This window comes from Nycticebus coucang, chromosome 12 (assembly GCF_027406575.1).
Source record: "Nycticebus coucang isolate mNycCou1 chromosome 12, mNycCou1.pri, whole genome shotgun sequence".
Classification (NCBI taxonomy): Eukaryota; Metazoa; Chordata; class Mammalia; order Primates; family Lorisidae; genus Nycticebus; species Nycticebus coucang.
In genome coordinates, this window is record NC_069791.1 from 18,021,646 (window position 1) to 18,034,799 (window position 13,154).

The 13,154-nt window shown below is 41.3% G+C and overlaps 1 protein-coding gene across 4 annotated transcripts in view; it reads left to right on the top strand.

Moving 5' to 3' along the window:
* Nucleotides 1-12,652, top strand: part of SENP1 (SUMO specific peptidase 1) — a 77,349-nt gene extending 64,697 nt beyond the window's left edge. For all 4 annotated transcript variants that reach the window (XM_053557539.1, XM_053557540.1, XM_053557537.1 and 1 more), the window contains 5 exons: nt 5,583-5,786; nt 6,992-7,071; nt 8,381-8,465; nt 8,992-9,087; nt 10,484-12,652. In XM_053557539.1, coding sequence (XP_053413514.1) covers nt 5,583-5,786; nt 6,992-7,071; nt 8,381-8,465; nt 8,992-9,087; nt 10,484-10,546 — 528 coding nt within the window. In that variant the 3' untranslated portion in view covers nt 10,547-12,652. The remainder of the gene's footprint in view (nt 1-5,582; nt 5,787-6,991; nt 7,072-8,380; nt 8,466-8,991; nt 9,088-10,483) is intronic.
* The last annotated feature ends 502 nt before the right edge of the window (nt 12,653-13,154 follow it).

Consider the following 13,154-nt stretch of genomic DNA (forward strand, 5'->3'; position numbering starts at 1 on the left):
AATGTGTGAAGCATAAACTGATATAACTAAAGGAGAAATAGACAAATCTATAATTATGTTGGAAATTTCAATGTCCGTCAATAATTGATAGAATAACTAGGCAGAAATCAATAAGAAAATGGAAGACTGGAACAAGTAGATGTGTCCTTTGCATCCAAATGTTTGTATGCCTGAAACACTGTCTCCTTTATATGCCCTGTCCCACAGGGAGAAGAGAGATAGCTGCAATTATTTCCTTTCTCTTTATTTTCCTTCTAGGACCCTGTTCTCCCTTTTATTCCTTACTACTAATTATGTAAATGAATTGGAAAATTCTCTTTTTTTTGGTTCTATTCTTCAAGCCCATATTATTACCTTGTTTCCAGCTGTTGGAATACTGTATTTCTAACTTCATTGGCTAGTGAAAGACGATGAGGAAAAACTCATAGCAAATATGGGAGACAAGAGGATGATGAAGGAGGAGTTAGGTAGAATCTGCATAGCAGACTGGAATTAACGCTGAAGCCACTGTTACCCAGGCAGTCTTAATTACCTATTTCGTAAGCGTCATCTTTGAAAGGAAAGAAATGTCTTTCTATTTAGCGTCATAATAGCCTGATGTATAGAGAAAGTATTCTTGATTAGTAATGGGGAAGTAAGAAGTAAGACTTTACAGGAAGTATAAGGTCATCTGATTTTTATTGCAGAATCAGTATCTGGGACCAGAGAGACATACTTTTTTGTATAGCATTCTAACTTTTTTTTTTTTTTTTTTGAGACAGAGCCTCGCTGTCGCCCTGGGTAGAGTGCTGTGGCATCACAGCTCATAGCAACCTCCAACTCCTGGGCTTAAGCAATTCTCTTGCCTCAGCCTCCCAAGTAGCTAGGACTACAGGCGCCCACCACAACACCCAGCTATTTTTTGGTTGCAGCCATCATTGTAGTTTGGCAGGCCCAAGCTGGATTCGAACCTGCCAGCTCAGGTGTATGTGGCTGGCGCCTTAGCCGCTTGAGCCACAGGCGCCAAGCCAGCATTCTAACTTTTGAATGTAAATCTTTGATGGAAATGGGGCATAGGTAGTGCTTATAGCTTGATAATTATTTCCAAGGAGTAGTTAAATCTAAGTTATGATTCGTAAAGAGAGGAATAGCCTCTCTTTAGGGAGCAGACAGACCCAGCACTGGGAATAGATTTTTCTTAGGGAACAAAAGCTGATTGTATAAGAAGGGGAAAAGTTAGGCAAAATGAAACACATTAGCGAAGGGAATATGATCTACCATGTGGTGTACACTTTTATATGTAGAATGAAATGATCAGAATTAACGTTTAAGTGCTTCTAACATGACTCATTGTCTTCCACATTGTTATGGTTTACCTCTGCAAAGTGTTTCTAAATGGAACTAGTCTTTTTTTTTTTTTTTTGAGACAGAGTGTCACTATGTCGCGCTCGTAGAGTACTATGGCATCATAGCTCACAGCAACCTCAAACTCTTGGGCTTAAGCAATTCACTTGCCTCAGCCTCCCAAGTAGCTGGGACCTTGGCGCCTGCCACAACGTATGGCTATCTTTTTGGGTTGTAGTTGTCATTGTTGTTTGGTGGGCCCAAACTGGGTTTGAACCTGCCAGCTCTGGTATATGTGGCTGGCGCCCTAGCCACTGAGTTACAGGCATTGAGCCAATGGAACTAGTCACGATAAAACAAGGATTTATGTGGGGTCACACAGTGAGTAGTAATTATTTTCCATAAATGATTCCATAAAAATAGATGGTGCTTGCTTATCTTTCTCTAGAACTTTAGCAGTAATTCTAACTTGTTACTTGAATTTGTATGTGAGAAAAATCCTATGTGCATTTTCACAGTGAGGGAAGCCTGCCTTCTTGATTCCTATGATATTATTAGGTCAGATATTATAAGTGAATGAGCTTCTAAACCATAATATTCAGTGCTGCTGTTTGATTAGTTTTTTGAGGCTTTGTGGCTGACAAGGGTAGATTTAATTTAAAAATCAGAATGGGAAGGCCAAGGTGAAAATCTGGAGAGGTAAAATTGGAAAAATGGCCTTTGTCCCTCTAAAAGTTATCTTGGTCTCTGCTCAGGAGCACTGTCATGTCCAGGACTTTTAGAACATTTTTTCCTTAAGGGTTGAAAATGGAGACTTTACTGTTAGTGAAATGTTTTATTTCTAGATGCGTGAGAAAACAATAGTTTAGGGCAGGGCATGGTGGCTCACGCCTATAATCCTAGCACTCAGGGAGGCCGAGGTGTGTGGATTGCCTGAGCTCACAGGTTCAAGACTGGCTTGAGCTAGAGCAAGACCTCATCTGTAAAAATAGCTGGGCTTTGTGTCGGATGCTTATAGTTCCAGCTACTTGGGAGGCTGAGGCAAGAGAATCGCTTGAGCCCAAGAGTTTGAGGTTGCTGTGAGCTATGATGCCACGGCACTGTACCAAAGGTGACAAAGTGAAACTTGGTCTCCAAAAAGAAAAAAGAAAACAATAATTTGGCTGGCTTACTGAATAAGAAGAAAGATACAAATAGCAGTGGTCATTTATGTCATTGTGGTAATATACAGGAGAAGGATTAAATCCTTATTTGAAAACATTGTAGGCTTTTCTTTTAAAGAGAAGCTTTTTTCAGCTTCAGCCTGGCAGCTCTTCAAATAAAATCACAAAGGGCTAAGACACTATAAACAATTTTCCCATCCCTAAACAGGACTGCATAGACAAGCAGACGCTCATGGCCAAGACTGTGAAGGCAGCAGGAAGGGCAGAGGCAAGCGTGGGCCCCAGAAAGGGTGACAAGTGGACCACGTTGGTAGTGTTCCTCAAGTGAACTATATTGGCAAGGCAAACAGTAGCCACAGGGCTGATTTACTTTTAGCCCCTGTTTCAACAGGAATTGGATCTGCTGGAGCTAAGAGAGTCTTGTGTGCAGCAAAGGCTCTTGCCAAGGGATGTTGCAGGGGCAGGGGGCCTTGTCTTCACAAAATCCAAGCAACGGCCGTGACCATCATTGCCTCTCTTTCATCTTGAGCACTGTGATCCCTTCTCTCATTTCTTTTTCCTTCATCTTCAGCCCACCTCTGTGAGTTGACATGTAGGATTCTTTTTGTTCTCTGACTCCTAGCATTTTGGGAGATGTGATTATGTCTTAGCTGAACTATGGCAGTTTCCTTCATTTGGATGGAGTAGTAGCTGAAAGACTGAGGGAGAGACTTGTATTCCAAATGCTGCCTCAGATGTCAGATTATACATTCTCAGAGAGTGAGAGGGAACATGGCCACCAAAATCCTTCCTTCTGGGAATTAGGGGAAATGAAAAAGAACCCAGACCACTCCTTAGAGCTAATTAACTAGTTGACCTTGGAAGAGGCCATCTGCTTGACAGTGGAGAAACCTTGGTTGGAGGCAGCATGAGAGAGGGATTCTCAAAGGAAACAGATACTGTGGTATCTGATCTCTGGTTCTCAGTTCCTATACAGCCGTGTTGGTCTTTAGCTTTCTAGTGCACCCTTTCAGAGTGGGAAAAAACAAACTCAGGCTAAGTCCAGCTAAACTTCTTTTGTTTCTGGAACTCTTTTCCCCTGAATATAGTCATGTGTAGTGTGACACTGATTTGTGTCAACCTTTTTGGTTTTTTCACCTCAGGTATTCCGGAGGTAATACCTGTCATAGGTCCCTACAGGAGCTTTCCCTGGTCGCTTTCACTTATCCCTTTAGTCTTCACTATCTGTTATGCTATATACACGGTTTGCCCCTGGGGAAGGTTTGCAAGGGCAAATAGCATATATATCGTAACACTGTGTATATAGCCAGTCAGAGGACTGGCAGGTCCTCTGACTATTCATTTTTACCTTGGACTGAAGGGCTTAGCCTTATAATGCAGCTACCATTATGGGATGGGTAGAAAGTCAGAGGAATTAATCAATCCCTTCTTGTTAAATAACATAGTTCACAGCCTAAAAATCGTGGTTGCCGGGTAGTTCCTACTACACTGGTGGGTGGCTGCCTTCACAAACCTAGAGGCATCCTTCAGTACCATTATGTTCAGGTGTAGTGTGAGACTGAAAACCTGGATTTGAGAAATACATTATTCTAATTGTCTTGTCATTATTTAAAACAACTCAACTCTGAGTTCCAGTTGTCTGTTGAGCATCACACTAGGTAGAGAATTAGCTGCAAACCTGTGTCTTCTGGCCTGCTGCTCAGTCACAGGAGCTGCGGGCAGAATAGTTTCTTTCTTCAGTCCTAGGTGCCTTCCTCCCCAAGAGCTCTGCCTCACCGTGAGTACAGTTTCCAGCCGCTGCCTCGGCATCCTCATCTGTGGGCCCTTTCTCTGCTCTAGCCCATGCTCCGCTGTGTTCTTGGCAGTGCTCCCTGCTGCCTGTCTAGTATGCAGTTGCCTGCTCTTGGGCAGTAGCTCAGTGCTCTGGCATCCTGATGTGTAAATATTTGTCAAAGAATGGGGGCATTTTCCCATTCCCCAAAAAGCATCCTGAAAAATGTGCCTGTTTTCTTAGTCATATTTCCAAACTGTGGATCAGTTAGCCCATTCATTCCTTGCAGTTGACAGACACTGGCGTGGCCTCAGCTGGCCACATAAAGTAAGTATGCAGTAACTTCCGGCACAATAACTTTCAGGTTTTAGTACCAGAGAGTCCTGGACCTAATGGAACCATAGACAATATAGTCACTATTAGAGAGGACATTGTTTTATTAACAGAAATAATCACACATCTCTTCTCCCAGGCATTTTAATTTCTTTCACTCATACTTGATATTGAAGACTTAAAGGAAATCAACAAAGATGAGAAAGCTGACCATAGAGATTGTGAGGGAGAACTTTACTTTTCATGTTTGTGACTTTAGTTTTAGGTTTCATATAAGGTAGATGTTTATACATTTATGTATGCCTCTATAAAGATGACATTGCTGGACTATTGTCAGTTTATAGGTATTTTTCCTGTATAGTTTGTCCTATCACTTAGTTTTACTTGAGACCAAAATACTTGGCCTCTGCAAGGTGGCTTATTAAGCTGAAAAGGCAGTGTGTAACCATGGAGCAGAGTTCCCTATCCTTATGCAAAACCAGGTACCCTCATATTGGGGTTTAAAGTCTTGCTCTTACCTCGGTTAACAACTAAGTTCTAACTGAGCATAGGGTCTGTTTAAATGGCTCACACACCTCCAGTAGCTTAAAGTAAGTAATGTTTCTTTTAACCTTGTAAACCACTGGCATGCCTTCCTTTTCTTTTCTGTAAGCCTCACCTTCTAACCCCCCTTTCTCCTCATTCTTCAGTCTTTTGACCTGTCAGTCTTCTAGGTCTGGCCAGCATCTGCCCATTTTCATCCCCAACCCCATAATATACATACACCACCCTTTTCTCTTCTCATTGCTTACAACCACTGCAACCCTCTCCCTTCTAGTCAAAATTTGATATAGGGACATGAAGCTGTTGAGTGTTAAAATCTTAATTGAAACGACTTAATTCCATTGACTGGAAACAATGACATAATGGTGTTCATATATCAACTGCTTTTTCCTTATATAACTTTGAAAGGCCTGTGTGCCACTTCTAACGTATATGATTTCTTCCTACAGATCATCAATTTTTACATGAATATGCTGATGGAGCGAAGTAAGGAGAAGGGATTGCCAAGTGTACATGCATTTAACACGTTTTTCTTCACTAAGTTAAAAACAGCTGGTTATCAGGCAGTGAAACGTTGGACAAAGAAAGTGGATGTGTTTTCTGTGGACATTCTTTTGGTGCCCATTCACCTGGGAGTGCACTGGTGTCTAGCTGTGAGTACTACTTTTATTTTTGGCAAATTTTAAAAGAAATCGATGTATTGTATAACACACAGAGGGCGGGTGGTGATTAGTAGTTCTACATCTTCACTTGATTATTGAGAAAGAGTAGTGTTTGAGAGGTTGGCTGAAAGTCACATAGATCAATGAACTTCCTATCCAGGATAGGAGATACTTAGATTTTGAAGAAAGCAGTGGAATTTCCTTTTCTGAAAATATTTAAAAGGGTTATAGGGTGTATAAGCAGCCTCAAGCCAAGGCCTGGGGAGAAAAGTGACTGCACAATGGTGCTGCCAACTTAGATTCTGTGACTCTTATTTTGTCTAATCACAACCTGCCTTGCATATTTGGTAATTTAATATTTTTTATGACTGAGGCATGGATGCTTTAGTTTAATGTGTTAATAAAAGTTTAAGCCAGGTGCAGTAGCTCATGCCTATAATCCCAGCACTCTGGGAAGCCAGAGTGAGTGGATTGCCTAAGCTCACAGGTTCGAGACCAGCCTGAGCCAGAGCAAGACCTTGTCTCTAAAAACAGCCAGGCATTGTGGTGGGCGCCTGTAGTCCCAGCTACTCAGGAGGCTGAGGCAAGAAAATCTTGTTGTTTTTTTGTTTTGTTTTTCTTAACAGCTAAAGGCACTGCAAGAGAATCTCTTGAGCCCAAGAGTTTGAGGTTGCTGTGAGCTATGACGCCACGGCATTGTACCAAGCGTGACAAAGTGAGACTCTGTCTCCAAAAATAAATAAATAAATAAAAAGGAAAACGAAAATGTTTAAAAGTTATTTCATAATCTGTTTTGAATTTCATTTGAAAAGCATAAAGCCAAAAGGAAATTCTCAAAGAAACAAAACCCAGAATCTTTTCAACATCTCTCTGAAACTATATAGAAATAATCTCAAGATACTTAATTTACAGTCTATGAAGAGGATGTTGTTTCTTCACTGTTGCCCACCTTGCAGAGAGAGAACCTGAACCCTAGAAAAGTTTTCAGGGCAACTAATTGATCAGCCCCATCACAGTTTTGTGTAAATAACCCTTCATTCTTCTTTTCTGTACAGATTAAGCGTGGTGTAATACAAAGTATCAATCAAACATGACAATTTTGCAGGAAGTCTGGAAAAGGTTTCTGGGGCCAGGAGAGGGAAGAGCTGAGAAACCAATTTTCTTCACGTTATGAACACAGATTTTTTTATTTCCAGGTCGTGGACTTCAGAAAGAAGAATATTATCTATTATGATTCTATGGGTGGGATAAACAACGAAGCCTGCAAGATCCTTTTGTAAGTATGGAATTGAGTTGAGGACAGAGAATTTGGTGTTAGGTATATGCTGTGTTTTTCCAACAGTCGAAATTACTTGTTTGATACCTTCAATGGAGTGATTAATAAAGAAAATCTTCATATTAAGTAGGAGTGGATATTTTGCATCTAAGCATGAAGAGTTTAAAAATAATATGATATCGGGCGGCGCCTGTGGCTCAAAGGGGTAGGGCACCGGCCCCATATGCTGGAGGTGGCGGGTTCAAACCCAGTCCCAGCCAAAAAAAAAAAAGTAATATATCAAAATACAGCCAAAAGGAGGCATTTATGTCCTAGTGCACTAAAATATAGGGTGGCTATGTAGATAGAGATAAGAAGCTACTTAAAAATCGTTTAATCCGGGTGGCGCCTGTGGCTCGGTGAGTAGAGCGCCGGCCCCATATGCCGAGGGTGGCGGGTTCAAACCCAGCCCCGGCCAAACTGCAACTAAAAAATAGCCGGGCGTTGTGGCGGGCACCTGTAGTCCTAGCTGCTCGGGAGGCTGAGGCAAGAGAATGGCGTAAGCCCAAGAGTTAGAGGTTGCTGTGAGCCGTGTGACGCCACGGCACTCTACCCAAGGGTGGTACAGTGAGACTCTGTCTCTACAAAAAAAAAAAAAAAATCGTTTAATCCAACCTCCTAACTTTTCAGATGAAGAAACCAAGGCCCACAGAGGTGACTTGGATTTGCCCAGGTCCTGCTTTTTATACGCAGCTGGGAACCAGAGTGCAAATCTCTTTATATCCTATTCTATTTCTCTTTCCAAAACACCTTTTCCTCACTACTGTTACAGCCAGAGTGAGGTAGCTTTGGAATGGTGAACAGTTTGCACGTAAAAAGAGTGCTCTACAGGAGGTGTGCATTCAGTGAACTGTTCATTTGGATTGAATTTTCACACAAGAAAACCAAGCCTAACAATAGTAAATAAATACCCAGATGTTGCTAGAGAAACAGTTTTCATTCATTAGATTGAGTTCTAAAGGACCATATAAATTAAGGAAATGAATTAAAAATTGTTACTCAGGAGGAATGGTGGATAAAAGGAGCTTGGGTATTAGGGGCAGGGGTCATGTTCTTCTTGGCTTGACAGAGCAGGCCTTAATTGGAGCTGGGAGAGGCAAGTGTAGCCCTAGGAGGAAGTGTAGCAGTCCTGGATTCCCTGCCTGGGTTATGTACTGTTTTACTCAGAAGAGCAGATGAAACTCTTCCTAAGGATTGTCAGCCCCATTCTTAGATGGGCAGCTGTCCTCTGTTCCCCACCACTCAGCTCATTCTCTTCCAATACCTTTAGGCAATACCTAAAGCAGGAAAGCATTGACAAGAAAAGGAAAGAGTTTGACATTAACGGCTGGCAGCTCTTCAGCAAGAAAAGCCAGGTACGTTTCATCTTGATGAGCTGGAAATCCCAAGAGTAGGGTGTTGGGGGAGGAAAGGATTTTATAGCTTGTTTCCTCGGGACCTTACTCTTAGTATCTAGCCTGACTGCAATTTGGTTGTTCGATTCCTCACAGTAGACAGATTAAGCCATTTGTGAGAAAACAGTAACGTGTTTCTTTTGCCAAACTAGGTTTTCTGAATGCCTAGATATTTTGCTAAGCTTTTTAGTCCTGTGGGAAACATTGACTGATTATTCGGCCCTTGGGGGAGGGACCACTTTGTACACCCTAAGGGACCATGAAGTCTAAGAGATTCTCCTGTGGGATCAATACGAAGTTCACAGACCTGATAGAAATGCTAGATTTTTTTCTTTGAGTCTTCATTGTCTTGAAGTGGATCAGGGTCATCTGTTCAAAATTCATGGAAACCTGTAAAAATTTATATCCTTTGGTTCTTATTTTTAATCTGTGAAGGAAAGAACCTTAGAAAGATGTTTCCCTTTTGTTGCTATTATTCATCTTTCAGGAAATACCACAACAGATGAATGGAAGTGACTGTGGGATGTTTGCCTGTAAATATGCTGATTGTATAACCAAAGACAGACCAATCAACTTCACACAGGTGAGCGAGGCTTACAGGAGGGAGCTCTAGGGCCACCTTGTTTCCAGGCTGCCTTAGGGATGTTTTTCTCTCCGTTTACTTTTCTTGGGGGCCTCTGCCCTGACCTTTAGCATTCACCAGCCTGTGACTCATAATACTGGTGGTTACTGCCTGAGCCACATCAGAAAGGAAAGAAAGACCATGCTAGGCCCTATTCTAGGTTATAGTACATCACATATTGTAGCAAAGGAATCCTGGTGAAGAGCAGAGGCTTCTCTTCTCATGTCCCCCACTGATTATAGATCCTGAAAGAAAACAGAGAACTGGGATCAGAGCAAATTTTCTTTGGTTTCCTTGCATTTAGTTCCCAGTCAGGTTTCGGAACAGGCCACACCTCGATCTCCTGGTGTAGTTGTTATGCTGCCCTCTCACTTGATGGAGCTGGATCTCAGTGTATGGTTGGACCGTCCATGTGGTCCTTCAGAGACTCAGGTGGATTGAGACTGAGACTTCTAAATTATGGCTTATTCTGACGGTGTTTGCCATTTAATTCTATTTGTTTTTCTTTTAAGAGACAGGATCTCACTCTGTTGCCAGTGTAGAATGCAGTGGTGTGATGGTATCTCTTATAACTCCTGAGCTCAAGTCATCGTCCTGTCTCAGCCTTGTGAGTAGGTAGGACTATAGGCACATGTTGTCCTGCCCAGCTAATTTTTAAATATTTTTGCAGAGATGGCATCTTGCTATGTTGTCTAGGCCTGTCTTAAACTCCTGGCCTCAGGTGATCCTCCCATCTCAGCCTCCCATAGTTCTGGGATTATAGGCTTCCAGCTGTTGAAAACTGCTCTCAATCCTCTGTTGTTATAAAATCCTTGATCCTTGCCCTGCCTTTCCTTTTGTATATAAGCCTGCACCTGGCCTCCATTTGACTCTTTACTTCTGTTTGAATCAGTGGCTTTACCAGATTTTTCCACCATAGCCTTTTGTTAAGACCTGACCCAGCTGACTCTTGAAGTTCCCTTAACTCTTTACCTAAAAAGTGAGTTTTTAGTTTTAGGCCTTGGTTTCATATCCTCTTAAAAGTTCAACTCAGAAAAAAAAAAAAAAAGTTCAACTCAGAGGACTTTTTAGATACCATTCTCAAAATTCTTGGAGACATTTGGGCATAGCCTGAGGACTCCTGGCGATGTCCAATATGCCTTCTAAGGCTACAGCAATGGAACAGCAATAGAAATAGCAATAGAAGAATCAATGGAAAGAAAAATACCACATGTAATCAAGAATGAATAATTTGAAAGACCAGAAATATGACTGAGACTATGTTAGTTGAAAACCTTGAGAAGTAAAGGAGGATGGGGAAAAAAGTATTGGGTCTACATAAAATAAATGAAAATTAAGGGTGTCTCTGTCCCTGCAGCAACACATGCCATACTTCCGGAAGCGGATGGTCTGGGAGATCCTCCACCGAAAACTCTTGTGAAGACTGTCTCAGCAGATACAGACCTTGAGGGGGACCAGCTCTTTGTTGTCTACAGCCAGAGACCTTGGAAACAGCTGTTCCCAACCCTCTGTTCTTGTAAAGCCCTTGATCTTGGCCCAGACCCTGGCAAGATGCATTCACAAGCACATCTGCCTTTCCTTTTGTATCTCAGATACTATTTTTGCAAAGAAACTTTGGTGCTGTGAAAGGGGTGAGGGACATCCCTAAGCTGAAGAGAGAGACTGCTTTTCATTTCTTCAGTTCTGCCATCTTGTTTTCAAAGGGCTCCAGCCTCACTCAGTCCCTAATTAGGGAACTGAGAAGAGCTTGGAAAGAATCTCGGTTTCATGTAAACTCTTGTTGTTAGGCCTTACTAGGAAGTAGGACAGGGCATGGACAAAAGGTAGAGATAAAAACCACCAGCATATACATGCACATATATGTACACACAATTTTCAGGATGTGTAGTCAGGAATGTGACTTTAAACTGGACTTTTGGGCACATGCATAAGTCCTGCCTCCAGAACTTATACTTTTCCTGTATTATGTCCCTATGTGAAATCCTCTGGTTCTGTACAAGGCTGTTTATTATCTGTAGCTTCATCTCATCCTGAGGCATAGCACACAAGCCCTGGATGGACCCCAAAGTCCCAAACAGTCCTTTCCTTAAGAGCAGGGGTTTGCATGTGCTAACAGTACATGTCATGGGGCAGACCTGCCCCAAGAGCAGTCCATAGGAGTAACAGAGCACTACTTTTGCTGCCGCCTACTTCTGACCAAGAAGAAGGACCTCAGTCTTTAGCATAAGATTCCAGCGTTGGAGGAATACAGGTCTAGTTTGGTCTGTGGCTAGTTAGTTTAAATATGTTTCTAACCACAGATAATTTCATATATATATATATATATATATATACATACATACACACACACACATATATATATATATATTTCACAGGGATATGCTTTTTTTAAAAAGACTGAATGTGTTCACCATTTAGCCTGTATATTTATTTCCATTTTCCAGATTCCAGCACACACAGATCCCAGCCCCTATGTAGGGTGTTTGTGGACTTGCTAATGGAATATTTTGAGGCCTGGATGAACTTCGGCTTAGGGATAGAGGTTATAGACAGAGGTGGGATTTTCAGCTGAAAAACGGGTGGAGTTTGGACTGATCAACTTGAGATTTAAAAACTGCTATTCCTTTTGTTCTTTCTAGCATTTACCCCCAACCCTCTGAGAGCTCCTCAGGCTTAGATAGTGAAATGATCCAATGCCAGTGTCATTTTGTACTTAAGTTCCAAAATAGGAACATTTTATACTTTTTTCTGTATTGTTATAGGTAGTTTTTTATGAAATCTTTTCTCCTCTCCCCTTGTACCCCATTCTTTCCAGCATTGTGCTTTCTCCTTGGGCTTATTTGAAAATTTTACTCTGTTTTATATCAAGCTTGTTTAGTACATTTTTCTATGTTTTACCACAAGTTACAATTTGAAAAGAAAACTATTTTTTTTAAATATTCCATTGTTAACTGAATGTTACTGTCTCCACTCCAGCAACTAGATGTCCTACCTTTTTCATAACTGCCTGCCTTTGAGGGGAAGACTACCTTTTGTGTGTTTTTTTTCTTTTCTTTCTTTCTCTCTTTCTCTTTTTGTTTTTCTTTCTTTTTGTCTTTCTTTTTGATATTTTCCATAGGAAATAAATAGCTTTCTATATATGAGTTGCTGGGGACTTTCACATTGTCTTTTAGAAAGTTACAGCATGCAGACCCATTATAGGATTCCTGGAATATTATTTAATTCTTGGTACTTAACTGTATTTAATTGACAACTCAAGAGGTGGCATTATGGTGTATATTTGGACTATAAATCAGAAGACCTGAGTTTTTCAAGTTTTTTCACCATTGTCTGGGGGACTCAGAATAAGATACTTCTCTGTATTTATTGTTTTTCCAGTTTAATAACACTTGTCTTACCTTCCTCATAGACTTTTTGTACAGACCAAAGCAACAAATATTATATTTATTGCTATGTATAGCAGAAAATGAAACATGCAACAAAAGCACTTTGAAAAATATATAAGGAATTGTTGAGCCTGTCTGAACTGGCCCCCCTTTCTGAATAACAAAGAAGGTTGAAGTTAGTGACCCTGAGATCATCCTGCTATACCCATCTTGGTAGGAGTGGGCCAAGCTGAGAGATAGGTTGTGTCCCAGGGTGGCTTGATGGGAACCACACACAAGATTTACACAGTGGGCCATTGTTTCCAGCGGGCTAGTCAAAGGAGCAAGACTAGTATCTAGAAACTTTCGTCTTCATTTAGGGGTGGGCTTTGATGACCAGGAAAGAAAATAGATATTTCTGTATTTCATGGCCCAAGAGCATGTTGCCAATATGTTGTTTAACCTGCTTTAAATAAGACTATTTCTTTTCTCCTTTCTTCCCTTTCCCTGTGTTCAGTGCTCATAATTACCTCCCTCGCCTAAAAGAATACTTGAAGGATCATAAGCATCAGATGCCACATAGAGAGACTAGAACAGAAACCACAATCCCAACAATCACTCCTGGACCCTGTACAGAGAATGTCAGACTGTTCTTGCCCATTT